The sequence below is a fragment of the Nasonia vitripennis genome, chromosome 3 (genome assembly GCF_009193385.2).
Source record: "Nasonia vitripennis strain AsymCx chromosome 3, Nvit_psr_1.1, whole genome shotgun sequence".
Taxonomy (NCBI): Eukaryota; Metazoa; Arthropoda; class Insecta; order Hymenoptera; family Pteromalidae; genus Nasonia; species Nasonia vitripennis.
In genome coordinates this window covers 1,217,174-1,239,561 of record NC_045759.1, presented here as the reverse complement: position 1 = coordinate 1,239,561, position 22,388 = coordinate 1,217,174, and the positions used below count along the sequence as shown (strand labels likewise).

Genomic DNA, 22,388 nt, shown 5'->3' with positions numbered 1-22,388 from the left:
TATAGGTAGAGTTACGTAAACCTCGTCGGGAGCGGCCTACGTGAGGATATGGATGTTTGGGAGTTTTTTATTTTTACTCGCCGGCGGAGAATGTCGCTCTAGGAAAGAAAGTTCCAATGCTCGATGCTCGATCGTGATTGCGGGAGATGTGCTCGGTGATTCGGTAGTGCTATGCAATTAACACGCAGACTGTAAGAAATTATTTTTCAAAATAATTCTGAGAACACCAGAAAGAGTCAGAAGAAGAAGCACCGGTCGGTTATAAATTCGCACTTGCGCAGAATATAAAAAGGCCGCTTGTAATGTAATTTGAAATTCAAATCGTTATTTTTATGTAATGTAATTTCCACGTGTTTCCTAATTCGCCAAACAGTCCGCAAAGAAACTCTTTTTTTTAACCAAGAATGAGAGAGAGAGAGAGAGAGAGAGAGAGAGAGAGAGAGAGGGGAAAACGTTGCGACAAGTTTCCGAATGGCTCTACATTGTGCAAAGATTGTATAGAATATAAGCAAACAAGTTCGTTCATAATGCGACCATTAGAAAACGCAAAATATGCAAGAGACTGACGTGTCCCCGTGACGCCAGAGCTAAAAGTTTGCGCTTTGAATTTCTTCAGCTGGACATTTTTTAAAGCCGCGTAACAGCCGTTTTCGGAGAACTGCTCATTCGCAAATATGAAAAAAAACCTCGAGTAAAATTTCCTCCGTTTCACTTTCGATTCGAGCCCCGAATTTCGCGTCGTAGATTCGCGCTCTATCAAAACACGCAAAAAGACGAAAACGATGCGCTAGTTACTTTCCGTTCGAGTATGCACAAGTGCACTACACTCGCGCGTGTACGCGTATACGCAACGAAAGCGCGCCTCTTGCAACCACTTATACGGTCGTTTGAAACTCCCGCGCGATTTATTGGATCTTGCCAATTTCACATTTTGTATACGCTCACGTACGCAATTTTCGCGTTAGTTATTCCGACAATACAATCGTTCGCAGTTTTCCGGAATATGGCAAAAACACCGGACGTTAAGAAACGGCTTGATCAATCCGGGAAATTTCTTACGCTCATCGATATTTACGGACGACCGCGCGTCGTGTCAATCGAGCAAAGCTGCATCTCGTACGTGACTCGGTTCTCTCGGAGTAAAAAGTTCGCGGCCGCGAAAATCGCGTAAGTTCTTGAGTACAAACGTACGGGAGAGAAGAAGATTTTAGTGCAGAGAAACGCTCCGGATCGGCAAATAGGAAGACGTTCTCTAAGTTACGTAAATGCTGGCGACGTGTGTAGGCATATGAGGTGGACGATTAATATTCAACGCGTAATTTTTTTTTTTTTTTAAGTGGTCGTTAATCATCTTTGTGATATGTTTATTTGCGAGCTAGCACCAACGTTTTACTTATGCGGCTCAGTTTGTATAATTTTTTCGAGCAAAAAAGGTGATTTAATAGAGTGAAAATTTAATTTTCGCTGAAATCGCCGTGACTTTCACGTCGACGACGGTAATCCGGAGATATGTTTATGAAGTTTTGCAAAATTTATCCCGAGTCTTATTATACAACGCGCAGTTCACGTACAGCGTAGCGCGGTGTCGATAAATCGAGCCGATTTTCACCGTGACTTAAACCACTTAAATTTAACCCGGCATCCGATTACTCATCGTTTGTTTACTTAACAGTAAACAACAATCACAAGTGCGGATAATTTATTCTCCGCTAATTCGTGACGCCGAAGCGCTTCGTTTCGACGAATTTGCATACGCGACAAACGGATGTAGTCACGCACGCAACACCTTTATCAAGTCAATCAGTCACCTATTTCGCGGAATTTTATCAATTCCTTGACACGTCCGTGCATATATACATGCGTATGCGGGCTCGAAATTACATAAACATCGGCTACTATAATTATCATTAATAGCTCGTATGGCTGACCCCGATTCGATACTACCACTTTTTTTCTCCAATCATCCGTCAGGTTCTTACTCTACTGTTCACTTTTATTTTCTCGCTTTTCGATTTCCATGCCCGTGCGGCAAAATATTTTATCGCTAGCTGCACTTTTTTCACGCGCGACACTCGCTGCGCGCGGAGCAAAAAAATTCGGTGCTTTTTTTAGAAAGTCATATTCGCCGAGTTGCGCAACGAGTGTCGTTGCAAATACGTATACAATCAATTAATTAGGTCTGATAATGGCTCAAAGGACGATTAAAATTAAAGAGACGGTTTATTAGGGGTCATTTATTTTTCCAAACAATCGCTACAAGACTGCAACGAGCCAGCTCATCAAAAAGTGCAGCGTTGGACGCGAATATAATAGCCAGAGAGCGTCCTAAAAGTGAAAGACTCGCTGCTCCAGGCAAATATAATTCGTCTCTCGAGGGGGACAGTGCGACATTATATAAATTGAGACAATCCAACGAACAATGCCTCCTTCCTCCTCTCGGTTTGCTCCGAAAGAGGATAATTATTATAAGGATAAACATCGGGTGCTGTTGTTATTATTAAGCTATAAAGAGCCGGCTTTTTTGTGCTGTCAGAGGGGGATCATAACTGCATAATGGCTGTGCGGATGCTTACCTGTGACTGGAAGCCTTCGTTCGGCACCGGCACGGAACTGACTAACGCCACGCACAGACAGGCCGCCAATATTGTCGTTGTGAACCTCATTTTGACTACGTTTGTAGGTTCTCCTGAAACACAAGAAAAAAACAACAACCTTCAGTATCGTATCGCATCGAAACAAAAAAGTGGCCCACCCCCACTCAGCCTCTCGATAAATTCTTACAGCACGAGTTACGTATGGAGTATCTCGCGGTTCTTCGTACGACAATTTCACTCCGAGAAATCCTCTCGCTCTTGGCGCGACCTCATCCGTGGCTCAGAGGGGAAGGCTGCAGCAGCCGAATGTGAGTTTCGCGCGGCTGCAAGGACGGGCCCGGAAGCGATTATATAGCGCAAGCGGGGAAGGACGCCGGCGGCACCTTTCTCGGGACGTATACACACAGCGCGCGAACTATCACTTTCGAGTCGAGACTCGCTCGCTGATGGCGAATCGAAAGTCGAAAACGCCAGGAGAGTTTCGCGTTGTGTGTGAGAGAGCGTGTGTAGAGTCGCGGATTCGTCTGATGGAGCTTTATTAAAGCGATCTTTCCGGAATTGAAAGACCCGCGGTTTGGCTCGTGTGTGTTACGCGGTTGCGGAGAGCCGGGGTTATGGAAAATTTAGATCCGAGCCGATCGAGATCGATATCACTGGCGATCGTTGATTTTTAATTAGAGCATTTTTACATTATAGAGTCGCGTCGAGTGTCGAAACCGTTAAGGAGTAAGGTCACGTGCAGCGAAAACTCCTTGAGCAAGAGACATTCACGGTTTAAACGTTACACTTTCAAAAATTTATGCGCGCGTATCCGAGAGGAGAGTTGAAATTTTGATATCGTTGCTAAGCGATATATCGAGAGTTTCGAAATTTTCGAATTCGCGCCTGTACTTTTAAGGACACGACCGATCGGCTTTGATTAATGTCTGGGAGAAAAAAAGATACGTATATCCGGTAGCATGTTCGAGCAAACCGTGTGCCAACCACATGGTTTTGGCAACTTTCTTCGGATTTTTATCTCACAACGTCGTTACTTTTTTTCCTCTCCTCTTTACTTAGGAGAGGTTGACGCAAGACTCGAAATTCGTTTATTTTACGAACAAAAACTGTTTGCTCTTTACTTTCGAGCGAGAGCTTAGCCGCGGCCGAAACGTAACTCATTCACAAAAAGACAGTGTCGAAAACTATTGTTGCTCTCGCTGCGTAAGTAGAACGTAATTAACTTTGAAATACGGAACACTTTTTCAGCCCTATCCTTACAAGCTTTCTGCATATAAACGCCCGAATAGCTGATGATTGAATTACGCGAGTAAACACGTGGGACGCAAACAACGAGCAAACGATGAACTCGGGTGAATCACACACATACGATAAATCGATATAGCTCTTGCGCGCCACCAACGTCGTCAGCACCGACTACGCGATGCACATCCAAATGTCCGGCTCTCGTCTATTCGGCCGCTGCCCCACGAGAACGTTTCGCAATTCGGAGGTCGACACTTTCCAGCTATTATAGACTCCTTTCGATCGAGCTATCCGATGTAGGCGCTCTTCCGAGCTCCGTTGAATTAATCATGATCGCGCTCGCGAGTAAGAGAGATGAAGCGTGTACTGCAGACCTTGATTCTCCTGCATTTTATTCAAATGTGTGTATTTAGCGTCCCGGTTTACCTTTGAAGGATGCCATACACACGGAGAGTGAGAGCTCGTTTAATCGTTACGCAATTTTAACGCGTGTTTTGTTTTCGATCGGTGCGATCGATCGAGCTTTTCATTGCCGCTGATAGAGGATTGCACTATTCATACTAGGCGCCAACTCATCATCTAATCTAACGATCAAACGCATCTCATCAAACTTATTATCATAACCGCGTATCGCGAATAAAGTCGTCAATAATCCAACCGCGCAAACATCAATTTCCCGGTGACTCGTTCATTTTTCCGTTTACGACCCCATAAAGAGCGACTTTTCTTTTTATAAATCTCGCGAGGGTCGAATGCCGAGGAGGAAAAATACGTGTCGCGACGACTACTCTCTCGCCTTGGACGAGAATTCGAGTTTCCTCGCGCGCGCCTGCGATTTTCTCCTCGGACTCATTCGACTCGGCGGCGACCGATATTCCATAAAACCGATTTTCGCGCGCGGAACAGATATTATACAGTCGCGTGGCTGCAGCGGAGTAGGAATTTCTGCGGTTCTCGCGGAAATTTCTCTGCTCCGAGCTATACACCGCTCGTTTTCACGGAGTCTCGAGCCGATCGGTCGAGCGAGAAGTTTTGCTTATTTATGCGCTGAAGGAGTTCTCCTTCAAAATCGAAATGTGTAAATCAGAGAATTAATTAAACAGCGCTCGAGTAACGCAGTGTCTTGGCGAAGATTGAAAGTGATTAGCGCATCGTTAGAGCCCAGCCGTGATAAAAGCGTAAAACGCCGCTCTCTCGACGTCTCGTCACGAGAGCGCAATATAATGGCTTCATTAAAATCTTTCCACTCTCGGCGTCGCAGCTATAGCCCTCCACGTGCGCGAAACTCGATCGGAAAAATGTGATAGCTGCGCAACCGTCAGCAAGGGACTCCTCGAATTCGCTCCAATTAATACAAGGCTCGACTGCGGTGAAAATAACCGATTGCGCAACCGGTACATACCGACGAAAATTTTAGAGAGTAAGTGTATATACACACAGAAGGAATGCGCCCGCGCGCGTGTGTATACGAGCCAGAGGCGGCCGACACTCGCGGCTATCACTTTCGAACCGTAAACAATAACGACATAGATAAGACACGGCGGCGCGCACGCGCGCGCGCGGGGAACTCTCACTTTCGATCTTTCCTCTCTCGGCGCACTATTGCCGCTGCTGCGCGGACACACGAGGTTTTCGCAAGCGTATATGCACTGCACGCAGTCGCCATCGACCCTTCAATTTTCCCATTTCCGACTTCGTCACATCGAGGAAAATTGGAGGTAATATCGAGCCTACGTTTCGCATTTGCATGCAGTGCTGACGGTTGGAGCAACGTTTTTCACCGGGCACGCGACGCATCCGTGAACTTCCGCACTTGATGCGGCTATGGTACACACGACCGAGGAAAGCTTCAAATGACTAGCTTGGGCAGGATCGCCGCCGATGTCTCTTTCGCCGCGCGCGATGACTGCGCTAGTTAATTTGCCACCGCGACCAATTTTCGCATATGGAAACACTTTTCTCGAATCGACGATTCTTTGGCACTCGTTGAAACCGATTTTACGTAATTAAAATCGACGCGCATAGAAATTTGAATTTTTGCTCATTACTCAATTCACTTTCCGATTAATTTAGCATCCAATCCGACGGTTGAGTTACGAACGGCTCTAATTAATTCAAGCATCTTATCGAATTAAAAATTATCCACTTTGAAAAAGCTCGAAGGAAACTTCACCGGGCAACTTTCGAATGCGGCATTTCACGCGGCGATTTTGCCTGAAAAAGCAAAGCGCAGTTGCGGCGATCGAAATAAAGGCAGAAAAAAAGCTGAACTTACGCAATATCGGCGATCTGCCAACAGAAAAGAAATTCCACTATCGATTGCACAATCGTAAAATTGATTTACCGCGCTACTCTCGCGCTGCAGGATCCTCCGGCAAAAAAAACGAGACAACGAGAGCCCGCCTCGCACTTTCTTTCTTTCTCTCTCTCCCCCTATACGCGTGTTATATCTCGCAACTCGAGTTTTATAAGTGTGTAAGAGACCGCGGATCGGTTTCGCTTTCGATTATCACACGTGCTCCGTGAGCGCTCCCTTTTTTCCTCCTATCAACGAGCTCTCTCTCTCTCTCTCTCTCTCTCTCTCTCTCTCTTACTCTCTGTGAAATACCGGAAGTAGCGATGGTTTCCTCGTTCCTCGTCGATCGGCACACTCTTTCAGTATAATGCAAACTATACAACAACAACAATAACACACAGTAATCCGCAGCTATAGCCCCGTCCGTACCTCCTTCTCGATCCGTGTACTGAGTATGTGGTGAACTGTTCCCGGCGCAGTGGAGCACTGGATTCGACAAACTGCTGCGCTCTGTGTGTACGATACGTGTAGGCCAAGGAGCAGAAAATCTTCGTTGCGCCGGCTCCTGCTCGCCTCGGCTGCTCTCTCTGTGACTGTCTGTGTGGCGGCGCCTAGTGAGCGGCTTATATCAGCGGGAGGGGCCTCGCCACCACGCGGCGGACCACCACCACCGCCGGATGCAAGGCCCGGGAGGTAGGAGGTCTGTACTCTGTGCTGGCCTGTTGGAACGCCGTAAGATCGCCGCGCGCGGGAGATGTCAAAAAGAGCGGCCGGCGAAATTTTGAATTCGGGGGTGACGGTGGAAGATTTGATTCCTTAACTTGTGCCTGTGTACCAGAGAGAAATGTCGTTTAAGTGGATGGGTGAAGAGTTCGGTTAGGCAATGAGTGGTAATTTGATTTATAAATGCTAATGCGTAGGTTCTTGTAAATGTCAATCGCGAGCTTGCAAAAATTCAATAACATCTTCGATGCGTCTCGGTGCGAAAACTGAAGGATTCGCAAGCCGTACGTACGCACAACTGTGATATAAAACTTGCCGAATCCACGGGTGGAAAACATTTTGTCATACAATCATCAAACTGACGTGTCTATGGAACGCGGAGATGAACGTGCGTCAAGGAAAAGATCAGCAGCCGATGATGTAATCAAATGCGTATAAGACAGCTGAGGTTCGTCGACTCTCCTCACATCGCGCAGGTGAGAGGAAGAAGACAACGAACGCACTTCCGATGCAGCTCCCGAGAGGGCTAAGGTCAAGTTCCTGCGGATGTCTCTCGCGATCGCTTCTCGTGTCGCGAATAAAGCGATGCGGCGACGCTCACTTCCTGCAAAAGCGTGTACGCGACGTTGTTTAATTAACGTTATATAAACTTTCAGATGTGTGCGACTGCCTGTGCACGTATTGCGCAATCGGCTAAATAAACAAAAGTTTTTGTATCTTTTAGGTGCCGTTGCAGCCGATAGCCTATGCAGACTTTACGTCGCGGATCTACATGTTTTCACGATTCTGTTTGCCAACGTCGTAGGGATCACATGATGCTCGTGTAACTTATGCTCTCGTCGGTACGTTTCCAGAATGAACTGGCGAACGAAATTCATAATTCGGACTGAATCGGATTGCACGCGGTGGACGTGACAAAACCTGTATTCGACAGGATGAGTCTGATGCCTCGTGACTCTGTGTACGATGTGGTTATCTGTAGTGCTGAGGTGAATTGATTAGCGGATTTCGATGCAACGAGGCGGCTTGCGTCGTCGACTCCGGTTATTTTAATTATTCAAACAATGCGCGAGTTTCCAAAATACAAAGATAAATGTGCCGAAATCAGTCGAATTGACGATTAATTGGAAGTACAGCGTCATTGTACGTCAGGAGAAATTCAGCGACGGGTGATTGTGTGCAGCGCTGAGGGAATGAGAGAAAAAGTCGTTATTTCGACACGTGGAAACGAGCGCTATTATTTCCAGCTTTAAATTATATTTATAGCATAGACGAATTCCGCTTCTACGAATAGCATCTTCGGATTCTGGTTTCTACGATTACAGCGCCGAGTCAATGTGATATATTTCGAGATTATCAGTTCACTTAACGAGCGTTTAAATACTTCGGGGAAATTGTCGGTCAGAGAATGCGCTATTATCTGCAGTAGCGTTGACTGAATTAGACAGATTTTCACTTTGAATATCTTCGCGAGTCGGACAACACTAATAGAGTAACACTGACGATTAAGGAGTTCAAATGGTCATGGCGTTTACGAACTTATTTTTCATTTCAATATAACATTTTATTCTGTTACATTAAAAGTTACGCAAATCCTTAATCCCCCAGTATAATTATAAGTTCGTTGAGAGCAACGAGAGCAACGCTACGATTCAATGCTAACAGCCTAATCAGCCGACACTTGCATCTCGAGCTTGCAATAGCTAAGTAACGACAGTCCACGTGCAAAAATATAGTTGCCTCGATTACGTCTGCAGGCGCTCGCAACGTCTCGGCATGGAAATCGCGAACAATTAGGATATACGTTTTAACTAATCGAGCAGCGTCGCGTCCACGGTGTTTTCGGCGTGACGAACTTACGATATCTGCCGAGTTGGCCAACTGCGCGCGACACATTTTGACAGTTTTCTGGACGTTTCCGATATGCACGCGCAGCTGGCCTTCGAGGTTTCGATCAATGATCGTAGTAATCGGGTTTCCCTTTGGTCTATCTGTCACGCTTTTAACTTGCGAGATCGAGTTCGGCAGCTCGTTAGCCCCGCGCTGATCTGCGCTGCAATAATCCGTTGTTGCTATCTACCTTCTCGCGCGGCTGCAGTGTTGGCAGGTTGATGTCGTTGGTTCAACGATCTTTTGATTTAAAAATATTTTGACCGCTTGACGACTAAAATAAATCTAAGAGATGATTAGAAAAAAAAAAATCCAGTGACTTCTTCATCACCCGAGAGACAAACAAAAACAGGCGATTCGGAGAAACCGATTATCGATGAGTCGAGCGCATCGGGCAACGGACAAAATCGTCGGAGGCTCGAACCATCCTTTCACCCGAAAATGAAGTATCGTGTCCTTCTCATTCATCCGTCGAAATTCATATCACGGGCGAAGGACGCGGACGATGAATCGGAACCTCCTTTTCTCCTCTTGTTCGACTGGCATTAACGAGCTTATCCTCGACGCACGCGACAGAAGCGCAAGGTCGTTACACTCGGCTATATAACGATAGCGGACTAGTGAGTGCATTTTTTACATCGATTTTGAGAACGATCGTTTGTTCAGCCTTTACCATCGTCATTTATATTTCTGTCAGCAAAACTTTATCAACTCGTCATCTGCCATGTGACGAAAATAGACTCGTGGAATATCCAAATTCATAATGATTCGATGCGCAGGTACATCGTTCCTGACTAGAATTTCAATTCCGAGCTCATTTTCCTTTTAGCTACGTGCATAAAAGAAGACGACCTAGAATCCCGAAATAAAGCCACGTCAAATAAATTAATTAGACGTTCGCATTTGGAAACGAAGATCCTCGTGAAAAATCAGTTCATACCAACCAATCGTCATTCCTACGGAAAAAGACCCGTCAAAATGAATTAACGAGCGCAACAATGTACGTAAATCATCGTTCACGGCCTACCATCAGCGACGAAACGGCACAGAGGCCATTTTCTTTTCGGGTCACGTATTGTATGAACGTTGCGTTTCCGTCGAGGTAATGTCTAACGACGTGGGGAAAGGAAATCGCGAGGAGTTTCACCTCTCCTCGCTTATCTTCTTTCGAGAACGGACTAGCAAAGTATCGGGTTTGTTACGGAGTCTAAAATTTCTGGGTAACTAATGGCGTCTGGACAATTAGCGGTTCGCAAGGGGACACGATTCCACGGCTTTGAACTCTAAAGGTTAAGAAGGCTTTGTAGTGGATGGATAGGGTCCTTGAGCTGATGCTAATTGCTGGTCCGTAAATTCGTAAATCGTTTTCGTTACTACACCCGATGTGTTCTATTAACTCCTGTCTAGGTTCCGCTGGAAAGGATTTCGAGTTGAAGGATGCAGGGTAAATCACGGTTTTTAATTAAATACTGATAATATTAGTTGTGTAATTAAATTGAAGAAATGTGTGACACTGAAGATAGTTAAAACACTAACGTATGCTAATCTAGCGCATTTAAGTGAACCTGTTTACATGAGAATTCATAATTTTTGAAATCAAATGGTGTGCGTCATAATAGTGCTTGTAATTACGGTTTCTCCAAATTTGAGTATACGACGAATGAATTAAATTTTTCGCTGGCGACCTAGACCTCGTTTTCATTTTCAACCCAATTAAATAGATGAATTGCCAACCTCTATATCCTAACGACAAAGTATTACTTCTATCATTTTACAGCGACGGCGTACTGGCGTGTCACTTGAAATATATCCAAACGCTTTTCTTACGCACTTCTTGCGCATCCAAATGACATAATCAAAATTACCTTGTTCTTCTTTCTATTACATATGCGTCAATGATGAGCTGTATTTTTACCTTTAACTTTATCGTCATTCTGATTTATGCGAATTTTTTTTTTGATAGACTATTTTACAAAATATTTACGACCAATAAAATTAGCCATGAACTTAATAAAGCTTTACTGCACTAATGCAGTCTACTTCCAGACAATTAAGCCCTTATTAAAACAAATTGTAAGCTTGGAAGCATACATTTTCCTTAATTTTACGTCCGGCGATGAGCCATTAAATCCGTGTAAAACGAAAATGCTATGCGTCGAGAAAAACACTTGCACGTTTACTTAAGGTTTTAGCTCCACTTTTCAATACGATATGCTGTCACATAAAGATTATAAGGAAAAAGATACATAAAACATAATCTTTCAAGAAATATATCCGCCCACGAATCGTCAATTTTCACCATTCACCTCTACAAATGAGAATACCAATGGGTAATCCCGCTGAAGCTGTCACCATCGTTGTAACAACTATCTCTATAACAAGGAGTCCTCGGTGGCTTTTCCCTATGTCGATGCTTCCGACTGTCCGACTTGTAACGTAAGCTCATCAACTATCTAGCCTCGGCTACCGATTTTATCGCCGTTTCTTCCCCATATATTCACTCGACTGCGCAATAAAAGACCAATGGAGGAGCTGAAGAGCGGATTTTTTCATATGTTATTTCGAGAAACAGGAATAAATTCGACATACGCGATTCGTTATTCGATGGAAGCCTTTTAGAGTGTATTAAAACCTGCAGGGATCGCAGCGAAAGTTCGTGACGTTATTTTTAGATAAACCCGTATGATGCATAACTTTTTTATGCGGTTTATGTAATGCCAGGTCGCACCGCGATCAAAACCGCAATCCTGGCTTTTCGACTGTAAATAAATCTCTGGTAAAACAATTCATTCCCGGTAATCACACAATATACAAAGTTTGCTAAATCCTGAGCTCAAGAGACTCTCTCGGAAGAATCCAAGACCAAACAACAACATAAAAATCATCCCGAACACAGTGCGCAACTCGCAGGACACACACGCAGGTCGACCTTGGCCTATCCGGTCGTCGGCACATGCGTGTGTACGCGTACGTAGCTCGTATGCGTATGCGCGGAATGATAATCGGCGATTCTCAATTTCTTCTTTCTGTTTTTTTTCTCCTTCCACGTTGTCGCGCTCGCGTCCGCGTGTATGAGCGACGGCCGTTGCGCATTATTTTTTCCGCTCCTCCATCTGTATTCCTTGCGGTGGTTATGCTCCTTTTTACCATAGCGCGAGATGGGACAGTGTCGAAATCCATACGACTACGACGCTGTTATAATATGGCTCTTGCGACTGTGACTGCTTTTTTCTCCCTGTGCGTAGATGCATGAATATTTAACAGGGAACGTGAGCTTTTCAGAGGCGGAGTGTTTTATGAGATGATTGCTTTATTAACGGCTTCAATGGATGGATATACGAGTGCGCTGTACGTTTTTTGGTTTGGGTATGGCATTTTGGTGGTACCGTAGCTGTTGTACTGCTTATGAATTTCTGATTTGTTTCTGATTTTTACGGCTGCCCTTTTACTAGCCATAAATTTTCGGCTGCTGCATATTTCATGGGAGTTCCTTGCCATGTGTGCAATTTCGACTTCTGGAATTCCAAGATTGAATATTATGCCCATATCACCAATAAAATTAAAATACTTACGTAAATAAAGTGCCATGCAATGCGCATACTGAGTATATAATTTTTAGCCGTTCTTTCCAAACTCATACTGGTTACTACAGCTTTAGCAAGTCTTTCATTGGAGAGGTCGCGAATATGTTTTACTCACGCACAATATGCTATATGTATATACCAATTCGTGCCGTATATTATGGAAATTAAGGAGTAGAGTTGGTCTGCGTTACCGTCGACGCGACTTAAAAATACTACACGGAAGTTATTAAAGTGAAAAAATGCTGTTATAATAGCGTATAGGTAGAGCTGTACGTGGAAACGGTTTTGATACACCCAGACTAAATATCACATACGTGTGATATCAAATGTCTAATGCAGCGGAAAAGTTGATTTACCTTTCAAAAACAAGATCGAACGTTGATATACTTAATAACAGTCACACTGGTAATTAATACAAATTTATTTGTTCACAGCGAGAAAAAAAGAGCAAGTTATTCGGAAACGTTAAAATAATGCTCTATAAACACCTGCTAATGCTTTAGACAGAAATCGTTGTCAGCGTCAGTCTTTAGTATTTTGAAAATTAGTGTTCTGAGTAGTAATGATGGACTGGAACAGCTTGTCGAAGACATAAACGTCGTAACTCGCGAAAAGTTGCAACATAGCTTAAGGTTTTCTCGTACTCTAAAAATTAGAGAATTTGCGGTAAGCTGATTCATTATTTAATTGGCATATAGGTTTTACAGAGAAACTATTATAAGTTTGGAATGAAAAATCCAGTTTTTATACAGCAAACAAATTCATCATCGCGTATCCGCTAGCGCAAGAATTCTGAATTCTTTGGGAAATCCTGCGGTGTATTGTTACCGGAGAAAGTAAACGTCGTGTGTCATGGCCGAGAACAGGTTTATCGGAGAACGTACGCCAGATGGTCCGGCTGCGCTGCCGAATTCAAGAGAGCGATTCAAAAGAGTATCAACTTTTTCATAAACGAAAACGAAAGTAGCGAATTTACTTTCAACTCCCACAACTAGGCGTTTCTATAAACGTTGAGACATCCTTGCCGTATTTACTTTGCATAAATTGCATAAATATTTAGTTTAGTGCAGAAATTTTTCCAAATGGACAGGATACCTCCACAAGCTTAATATATCATTCGCGTTTTTAGAGCATACGTCTACGTCGAAAGCGATCAATATTTTACAGGGAACAATTTTCCTCAGACACGTAATACAGTGCTACTTTTAAAACAAAGTACGTTACCGCTACATACGAGCATAGCAGATACTTACAGGCCTCTAAGAAGCCATTACACTCGAAAAGCATCGGCAAGTGGCCCTCCTGTAAATTAGCAAAACAGGAAAAACTCTGTTTACAATTAACATACTTTTCTAAGCACATGGTCGAAGCTGTATACTTTCGCAATCCGCCTAATCTCCCTCTCTGCCCGTCTAGCTCCCACAATTAACGCTCGTATACCGATTTTTTTCGACCTGCATTTGCGTATATGCACTGCAACAATAGTTGTAGCAGCTCTGCAGGCTTTCGCAAATTACACCTCGAGCGACTCATTATTTTGGTATAGCTTGCCGATTTTTGCCGAGCGGACTGTGTCACGCGACCGTTTTCATTTCCAAAAATATTTGAACAGGAAACTTTAAAAACCTTATACCGCGAATCTCATGAAATGATTGAGCTCTTCGAAAAGTCTAAATACAAAAAAATAAAAAAAGCTGAATTTTTCCCACCTAGCAACCCTCTCTCCCCAAACAGGTTTCGCGACAATAATGACTCTCCGGAGTCTCACTCGCCTTACATCTGCATAAAAGTCGGTCAATGACTTTCTTGCCCGTGTGCGCAACTTGCGTCACGTTCCAAAAACGCGTAACACTATACAACTCGCCCGATCTTACCGACGGCTGTCGCCGCCAGGATAACGATTCCAATGGGTGGAAGCGTAAAGTAGTCGCGGACGCGAAGGCTTTGGCTGATGTTCGCCAGGCGGAGACACCTGCGCACGCGGTACCACCACTGCTATACTTGACTCGAGCGGGTAATGACCTCGAAAATGTGTAGGAGAACGGATTGCGATGCAGTGCAGTAGGTGTTGCCCATTGTCGATTTCGCTGACAATGATGAATTATCCGCTTTGGAGTCTTAGCCGAAGAAAATGGTGTTGACGGGTATGAAAATGCTCGAAGTCGTTTCAGAAGGATGTCTTTTAGATGAGGGTTAAATCACTCTAGCGTTATACAATGATAATTTTATGGATTGTAGAATAAGAAATGTTGCTGAAAATTTAAAAACTACTTGCATTTTTCAGTCCTAGATGATCTCTTTTTTCATTTACGCATAAAAATCCCATAATAATGTTCGTAAAATTGGCGAAGTGCGTAGCATCTTATTTTACAGAGAGAAATTTCTTTTTTTCACCTAAGCTCTTGAAGAATCATTGATGTTAATGCGTATCACTATGCAAAACTCTATAAAAGCTTGAAGTATTGCAATCCAAGGTGATCTTCCTGTTGCTCCTTTCTCTTTTTCTTTTCCTCCTAAGGTGCATGCACATCAGGATGTCGAAATCGAGATCCTGATGTGCATGCACCCGATTTTCCTGTAAACGTTGTTTGCATTGACTTTATGAAATTGAATTATTAGAGATTTTCCGTGTTCTCAAATTGATTTGTAATAAACAAAGATTCCTATTTTGTGCTTCACCATGAGTTATCTCGCGAATCATTCATCTGAGAAGGATTTTGACGCATTTAACTACACGAAAACGATTATCCCACCGTATTATTAATTAAATCCTATTCTAAAAATCACAAGCTATTATAGGAAATATTGAAAAATGGCATCAAAATCTTATCAGGAAAACACATACACGGATGGTTAGCAATTAACTTTTACATGAAATTAAAAATGTTTACGTCAACTACGGACGCGAATCGCTATTATATAAGTCATATAGAAAGAAAGTGCGCTCGCATGAAATTAATTTCCACGACTCGGAGCATATCCATATACGATTTTATTATTCAGTAGCCTAATGCAAGAGTGTTCGCGTACGATTATTTACAGCCTAAAAATAAACATGATGTACGTGACGTATGTACTAGAGAGCTGCGAGTGAATCGTCAGTAGGCTATGTCTTGCTCGCGTATACGGCCAAAGGAGCTGTCAGGTTGACAAGACAAGCAGGCATAAAAGGTACATCGTGGAAAAAATTTGAAATAAAATGCAAACCTATGTCAGGGCGTCATTGCTCAAGCTATCACTGAAATGTGGGTCAATTTTGTTTTTGCTGCTTGTAGCAAGTGAATCGATGAATACATTACATTGTGATTAGCTATTCAATTATCGCGCAGCTTGGATAATCTCTGTAATAACATGCTGAAATCGTAACTGAGGATGAAGCAGGCTATAACAATGTTTGGATTACACATTCATGAATAGACACTTGAAATGAAATTTTCGTACAAAGAGTTGATTCACTTTTTTTTAAGATGAAAAAATTAATGCAGTTCTGGTGTATACATAACGCTGATGACATTTCGCCACATTTAGGTAGCCAAATTTGAATCGGTGATGCAAGCTCCAAAATAGAATAATTTAGATAGCATACTCAAAAGCATCTTCAAAGGTTACTGACGTTCCTGATTAGGTGGAAATCTCGTGCTTAATCAAGATACGAGATCTTTTTGTATATAAGATTTTATAATAAAGTTCAATCGCGCATAACACAACTTAGTATTTCTCTCGAACGTGAATCCCTGCACAATAAATTCGGTCATCTCGAAGAAAGCATCCTCGCGCTCGGTCTACCCCCACTCGCTACTCACAGAAGAAAGTGAAACTCGCCGATGTGGCCGCGTATAAACGTGTGTAACTGTATTATTACTTATATCGCCGGTTCGCGTTGCGTAACGGCGCCTCTCGCGAGAGTCGGAAGAGTCGGTGCCGTTGACGCCGCTCCCGTGCACACGCGGGAGTGGGGCTTCTTCCTCTTTCTCTCGTGCCGATGATTTTCGCGCGCTTTCGTAATCCTTCGGATACTCGACGACGAGACTGTATCGCTAGACGATGTTTGTCTGGAATGGATATGTTTTTTCTCAAAGCCGGTAACGTTTAACATGGGTTATGGGAAGAGCGTTTGAAAAAGGTGTTAGTGAGAAAGATGCGCAGTTAATTCGACAATTGGACGTTAGGAGCGTAACTACTTTAGAGATCTCGGATGACTAAATGTCTACGTAATGTGTATACATTCGTATTTTAATCATCATTAGAGCCGCGATGCGCAGAGCAAAAAATGTATAGCTGTCGGGGATCGTTAAAAAAATCATAACGCATCGACGATGAAAGCCTCGCGATTGTGTTCCCGAAGCCGTGATCCTGATCTTGGCATTGCCGACTGCTGCGAAGGTATGCCTTGGAACAGATAGACAGACGGCTCTCGTGAGAAGGAACATTAATATCCTCTCCAAAGCGTTGCACGGGAAACGGAGAGCGTAGGCACTAGAGACAATGCAAGGACGTTCCCAGATTCCGGTGTTTATGTAGAGCTCGTGTTGCGAGACGACTGCTTTGATTACGTTGAGTATTTAGACTAGCAAGTGCTAGGCATATCGGTACTAAATAATTTTTTTTTTGTTTAATATTAATGTTATTCCTCGATTGACTTGCGCAACGATAAGAATCGTTTCGGTGGAAATGATAATCGAATAAGAATTTCGCAAGCCGTGAAATAACCGTAATTGAGGCATCGTGATTTTACGAAACCGATTCCTTTATAGTTCGCTAATGTTCTTTCAATGATACATTGTACCTGTTTCTAATTTTAAACGACGCGGCGAGCGCTGGCCACGTATCGCCTCGTTTCTTATGAAGCTCGTTCATTTCCGCGATGAAAATACCGTCTGGTAATTGTTATTGCATACATACTTCATGATGTTGCTTTATTATTCTGGATCAATTCGCGTTGCGTAAGCTGTGCGGAAAGAAATTAATAATGAAATTAGAAGTTAAAATAATTATACTCATAGATTATGAACGTTCTTCCTCATTGCGTGCGTCGATCGATCGGTAAACGAGAAAATCGATAGAATAAAACCTGGACTTATTCTAAAAATCAGTTGAAATTCGCGAATTCAGTCACCAGTATCGTTTAAGCAGAAACAGGAGGCAAATTAGGCAGGAAACAAAAGACACCGGGTGCGAGAGTGCATCGCGCGCGTTACGCACCGGCTAACAAGGAAAAGTGTGCGTTCGCTCGATTGAGCGAAAAACGCAGGCCTTTCTCGAGCAGCCGTCACGACAGAGACGGAAAAAAATCGCTCGTTTAGGGCGTCGACGACGATGCGCAGCTTTATAAGTACGCGGAATTGGACGAAGCCTTGCTCATTGCCGATCGCGAGTCGTTATGCATCGCGTGCGCGACAGTTTGCTCGTTGGCGAGGTTCCTCGAGTCTTGGCTGCCTAAACAGATGATTTTGCAAGAGACGACGACATGCCGCAGCAGCTTTGCATTTCCGCCATGGATCTGGGAGCGCACGCTAGCATGGGAATTTGATCCGCGAATCGTGGCGAAATTATTTAGGCGTTCGTGTCGGTAATTCGCGGCAGGCGTTGTGTGCTTTGGTTTTTATTGAAAAGTTTTAATTTGCGACGTTTTGCAACGTTTGCGTGAGCGGACGTCGAAAAACTGACCGGGATTCGAGGTATTAGTGGTGTTCTCGAGTGGTGATGTGAACTGTGTGACGGAAGTGAGGCTGTTGCTTTTCGTTGGTTCGGGTTCATAAATCTACTTGAGGTAAAAGGTATTTATTTCTATTAATAGTTATTCAATATAGCACTGATGATTTCGTAACTGTCACTGATAAGTAAGGCGATATCTCAGAGGATGAGACACGTGGTATATTAATGATCTGATTGCATAAAGCGCTCTATAAAGCCTCAAGATTACGCATCAATCATAGATCGGCATCGCGAATATAATCCGCCATACGCGATCTTGAGTAACTCTGATATTGCACTAAACTTCGTGGATGAGAACATGTAAGTAGCGCAATGTGCATTTAGCGGCTTGTTAGCGAAAAAAATTTCGGAGAAATAAAAATCCATTCGATGCTAATCCATCAAGAGTACGTGAGAAGGTACATATCGCGCGATGCTTCTAATACCAGTGGTGAACGATTATTACGGCTGGACTAGACGGACGAAAATTAATTAATGATAATGCTGAAGTATGGCTTGAACATCGGATGATGATTTGTACTGAGAGCGTGAATATTCATTACAGCGTGTCGAAAGTGAAAGACGTTTTTGTTTCGCCCTTTTTTTCTTCTACGACAAATATGCGCACTTGTGTAACGAGTATGAAATTATTTTAAAATTGATTCATGAGCTCTGTGTTTAAAACGTCATTAATTCACTTTCACATTTTGCCAAATACTTCATGGAATTGTGCAAAAAATCATGGAATGATGGATCTGCTTTTAGCAATGAATATGCATCATGCATTTATGATGTAAATAACTTAATAGTCGAATATAACTTGTATACAGGTCGTTGAAACATGGTCCTTTGGTCGTTCGTCCTGCTGCTATGGATTGGACTGGGCACTTCGTATCCAATGACGAAGTTGGAGCCAGTATCCTCGAACACAACCATGGCAGATCAGACAATGGTCGAAGTGGGCGCAACACATACGGGCAAAGTGGAGCTTACCTTACCCTTCAAGATATCGACTAAAGAGGAGCTCATCACCTGGGTGACCTACGCCATGCGAATCATGGCCTCGCGTATCAATATAACTTTAGCTTCTGCGAATCCAGAGGTCATGCCCCCCGAGAGAATGGAGAAGTTGAAAAATTCCTCTGTTGTTATTAACAATTTTTTAGAAAAGATGAATAATGACGAGAGGACAAGACTGTCAGGTGACGAACGAAATATGCCTGATAAAAGGTTGAATAGTATGCAAGACGATAGAAGAATGCCGTCGGATGAAAAGAGATATCAACAGGACGAAAGGAGAAGGCAACCGGATGAGATGAGAAGACCACAAGAGCCTGGAAAAACAGTCAAAACGGCTTCGATGGGAGGTGTGAAGGTACTGCAATAATTATTCTATAATCGCGACTGTCAATTATTTTTTTTACCTGATTTCAAATTAATTTTAGTACGACAGCAGGATGGAAGATATGAGGAGAACAACTCCTCCAACGACTAACTGCAAGAAGTTGGAAAGACAGCTCTACAGATTAACGTCAACTACGGAAAATCCTAATGCTCGAAACGATATGGGGGTCAATGTAGATATTCACGCCTCGAGACCGATGAGTCACCAGGAGCAAACTCGCCCGTTGACTTTCACAAATCCATTTACCAAGTACATTCAGGAGTTGGCTCTTATCAATCCCTACGACCATCCTGACAACAAGGTTTTTCGCGATCCAGACATCTTTCCACCCTTCAACGTACAGCAGCATCAGAACGGCTACATACCACTTCCGGTCAGACCGGCTTATCACGAGGAGAATCTCAAACAGTATTATGCTATGGCTAATGGGCAAAATGTCAGTCAGCCTAGTATGTTTGGTGGTACGAATCAGTTTCTATTATCTGATTAAATGGGTCTCATATGTTTTAAGGATTGATCATTTTTTCAGTAAGAACTGATCCATTAGGTTCGCTGCAATTGGTGCCTTCGAGGAACAATTATCACAGCCCACCGATCACTTCCCAGACTACTCGAACTGAACTGGCGGATCTCAATTCCGGCACGATCGGCATCGCCTTCCAACAACCGCATACCATCCCCTTCTCCACCACCCTGAGGCCGGTCCTCAGTGTGCCTTTTGAAGCCGTTATCACGATCACTCGAGACTCTGAATCGTCGACTCCGTCGTCGATAATGAGACCTGAAAAAGTCAGCGCAGTGATGCTACCCCCGAAGAGAAATTCTTCATCGTCGCAGCGCGGAACTAAAACTCCTACGTCGTCTAGTCAGAAAAAGAAGAAGAACAAGAATCGCGATAGTAGTCACTCGGCTTCGGCGACTAATGTGCAGGACAGTTTAGCGCCATCGTCGCAGAAGAGTAAGAAGAATAATTCGGGTAAGTTCGATCTTTTAAAGATAATATCGTTTAGATAATATTTCGACAATACAGAATAGTGACGCGTTTGCTCAAAATGTAGGTAAAACAACAGTTCAGTTCGACGGTGACAAGTCTCAACGAGTCTCGAAGTCGAAAAAGAAAAAGGAAAAACCTCCAAGTACCATGTTTTCCGCCTTAAAGTTTCTAGTTCGTATGCTTACACTGGTTAATGGAAATGCCACATCCCCGGCAGTTTCGAACGTATTCTCGAAAATCAGCAAGAAAGGTCCGAATTCAAAGCTTTTGCAGGTAAAATAATGACACGTGCTTTTGTCTACTATAGCTCAATTCGATGTAGAAATCAAGGTAAAATATAGCAAATAAAAATGTTTTCTTTTAAAATTAGCTGGCTTTTTACTTATTGAAAAATTTAACTATTTTCCAAGAAGAAACGATAACTTCACTGAGATTCAAATTTCGGCACACATTCCAAACTACATAACATAGCATCAAAGACTCTTTTTCACATATGATAATTCACTATTCGCATGCGCGGATGACACCCTTTCGAAAAGTCTATTAGAAGCAACGTTCAGACGCGAGTTCTTTTTTGCACTCCATCGAAAAAGAAAGATCATAGCGCACACTCGACCAAGTTTCAAAACATTTCACTCGCAGTTTCAGCAACGGTCACTGCAGAAACTCGCGGAAAAAACCGTCTAACGCAAACCACCACCTGAAAAAAAGCCAAACGTCGAGCGCAACGAAAATTTTCCTCGGCGGATCGTCTCCTCCGTGATTTTTTGCCCCGCGATCATAAATCAGCTATATGGAATCTCGTTAGCCTCGTTTTGGACGCACGCGCGTAATTTCGCCCGTAACGCGGCGCCAGTAGTGAATCTCGAAATTGCATAGCTCCCGAGTGGTAATGAGCGGCGACGACGACTCTTTTCGAGTGAGAGAGAGAGAGAGAGAGAGAGAGAGAGAGAGAGAGAGAGAGAGAGAGAGAGAGAGAGAGAGAGAAAGAATCTAAATTCATTAATAATGCATGGGGCCGATGATCTTTCCTCGCTTACCCAAGCGATATATCTCACCTAGAAAGTTCATTATGAGCGCGATTGCGTAAAGCAGCTGTTATTATACGGCGAGATGCCGCGCGTCGATTAGAGAGATTTTGATGTGGCTTTTTATTATGTCTTCGCGTTGCGTGTTTGTACACGCGGCTTATGCAGATCGAGAGACACGCACACTTGTCGCGCTCGAGACGCGACACGTTTGTTTAGTCTTTGACTTTGATTATCGCGTTGCGACAGCGTTTTTTACATGACGGCGATTCGACGAGTCGATCTCTGCGCTTGTTTTTTTAATGCCAAAATGTCGTTTTTAAGAGCACGCATCGAGGAAAAAGAAACGAGACGACGCGCGCTAAGCAAATCGACGACGACGACGACGATGATGGCAACGATGATGAAGATCGAGATGATGACGACGAAGAGAATGGAAATGGAAATGGAAATGGAGGCACCGGTGGCGACGACGATGACAACGATGATGACAATGTGAGCAATGGTGATAACGAACGAGACATCTTCGACGACGACGATGATGATCTAGGCGGAGGTTTCAGCGACGACGATGACGACTATGTGCGTAATTATCCAAGAGATTAATTGGAAATTTCTTTAAATTTTCAGTGAACTGCACTTTTATTTTGATAGGATGAAGAACGAGGCTCGCTGGGATCGCTCGAGGATCTCTTGCCGCTGATCATTCCGATTCTCGAAGACATTAGTGACGTAAGTGTCATCTCGATCGCTTTCTCTAACAAAAAAAATGTTGTTCCGTACAATTCCACGGTTACATCCGATTTTTTTCTTATCCCGAGCGACGCATCTTTTTTCCTTTCGAATTTCTCCGATTACTACATCTCTTATCGATTGAAGCGTTGCGCGGTTTTTACACACCTCGCGTTGATCGGGCAGCTGTATAAACGGTAAAT

General features: G+C 43.4%; 2 protein-coding genes across 6 annotated transcripts in view; one reads left to right on the top strand and one right to left on the bottom strand.

The window, feature by feature from the left end:
• LOC100678555 (translation initiation factor IF-2) overlaps positions 1-7,102 on the bottom strand; it is a 33,446-nt gene extending 26,344 nt beyond the window's left edge. The window contains exons 1-2 of one of the 5 annotated variants that reach the window (XM_032597912.1): positions 6,565-7,102; positions 2,574-2,686 (exon numbers count right to left, since the gene is read on the bottom strand). In XM_032597912.1, the coding sequence (XP_032453803.1) occupies positions 2,574-2,663 (90 nt within the window). In that variant the 5' untranslated portion in view covers positions 2,664-2,686; positions 6,565-7,102. Of the gene's footprint in view, positions 1-2,573; positions 2,687-6,433 lie in introns of all 5 variants that reach the window. The other 4 variants (XM_032597911.1, XM_031926153.2, XM_032597910.1 and 1 more) reach the window with 4 other exon arrangements.
• Positions 7,103-17,622: 10,520 nt separating this feature from the next.
• LOC116416790 lies at positions 17,623-20,761 on the top strand. The gene is made up of 5 exons (XM_031926478.2): positions 17,623-18,102; positions 18,857-19,401; positions 19,472-19,892; positions 19,961-20,407; positions 20,490-20,761. The coding sequence occupies exons 2-5, from the start codon at positions 18,868-18,870 to the stop codon at positions 20,705-20,707; spliced, it is 1,620 nt and encodes a 539-aa protein (XP_031782338.1). The 5' UTR covers positions 17,623-18,102; positions 18,857-18,867; the 3' UTR covers positions 20,708-20,761.
• Positions 20,762-22,388: the final 1,627 nt, after the last annotated feature.

Coding starts and splice junctions, on each gene's coding strand:
- LOC116416790 (XM_031926478.2), top strand. CDS start 18,868: ATGGTCCTTTGGTCGTTCGTCCTGCTGCTATGGATTGGACTGGGCACT. Junction 19,402..19,471: donor CTTCGATGGGAGGTGTGAAG/GTACTGCAATAA, acceptor AATTAATTTTAG/TACGACAGCAGGATGGAAGA. Junction 19,893..19,960: donor TCAGCCTAGTATGTTTGGTG/GTACGAATCAGT, acceptor TCATTTTTTCAG/TAAGAACTGATCCATTAGGT.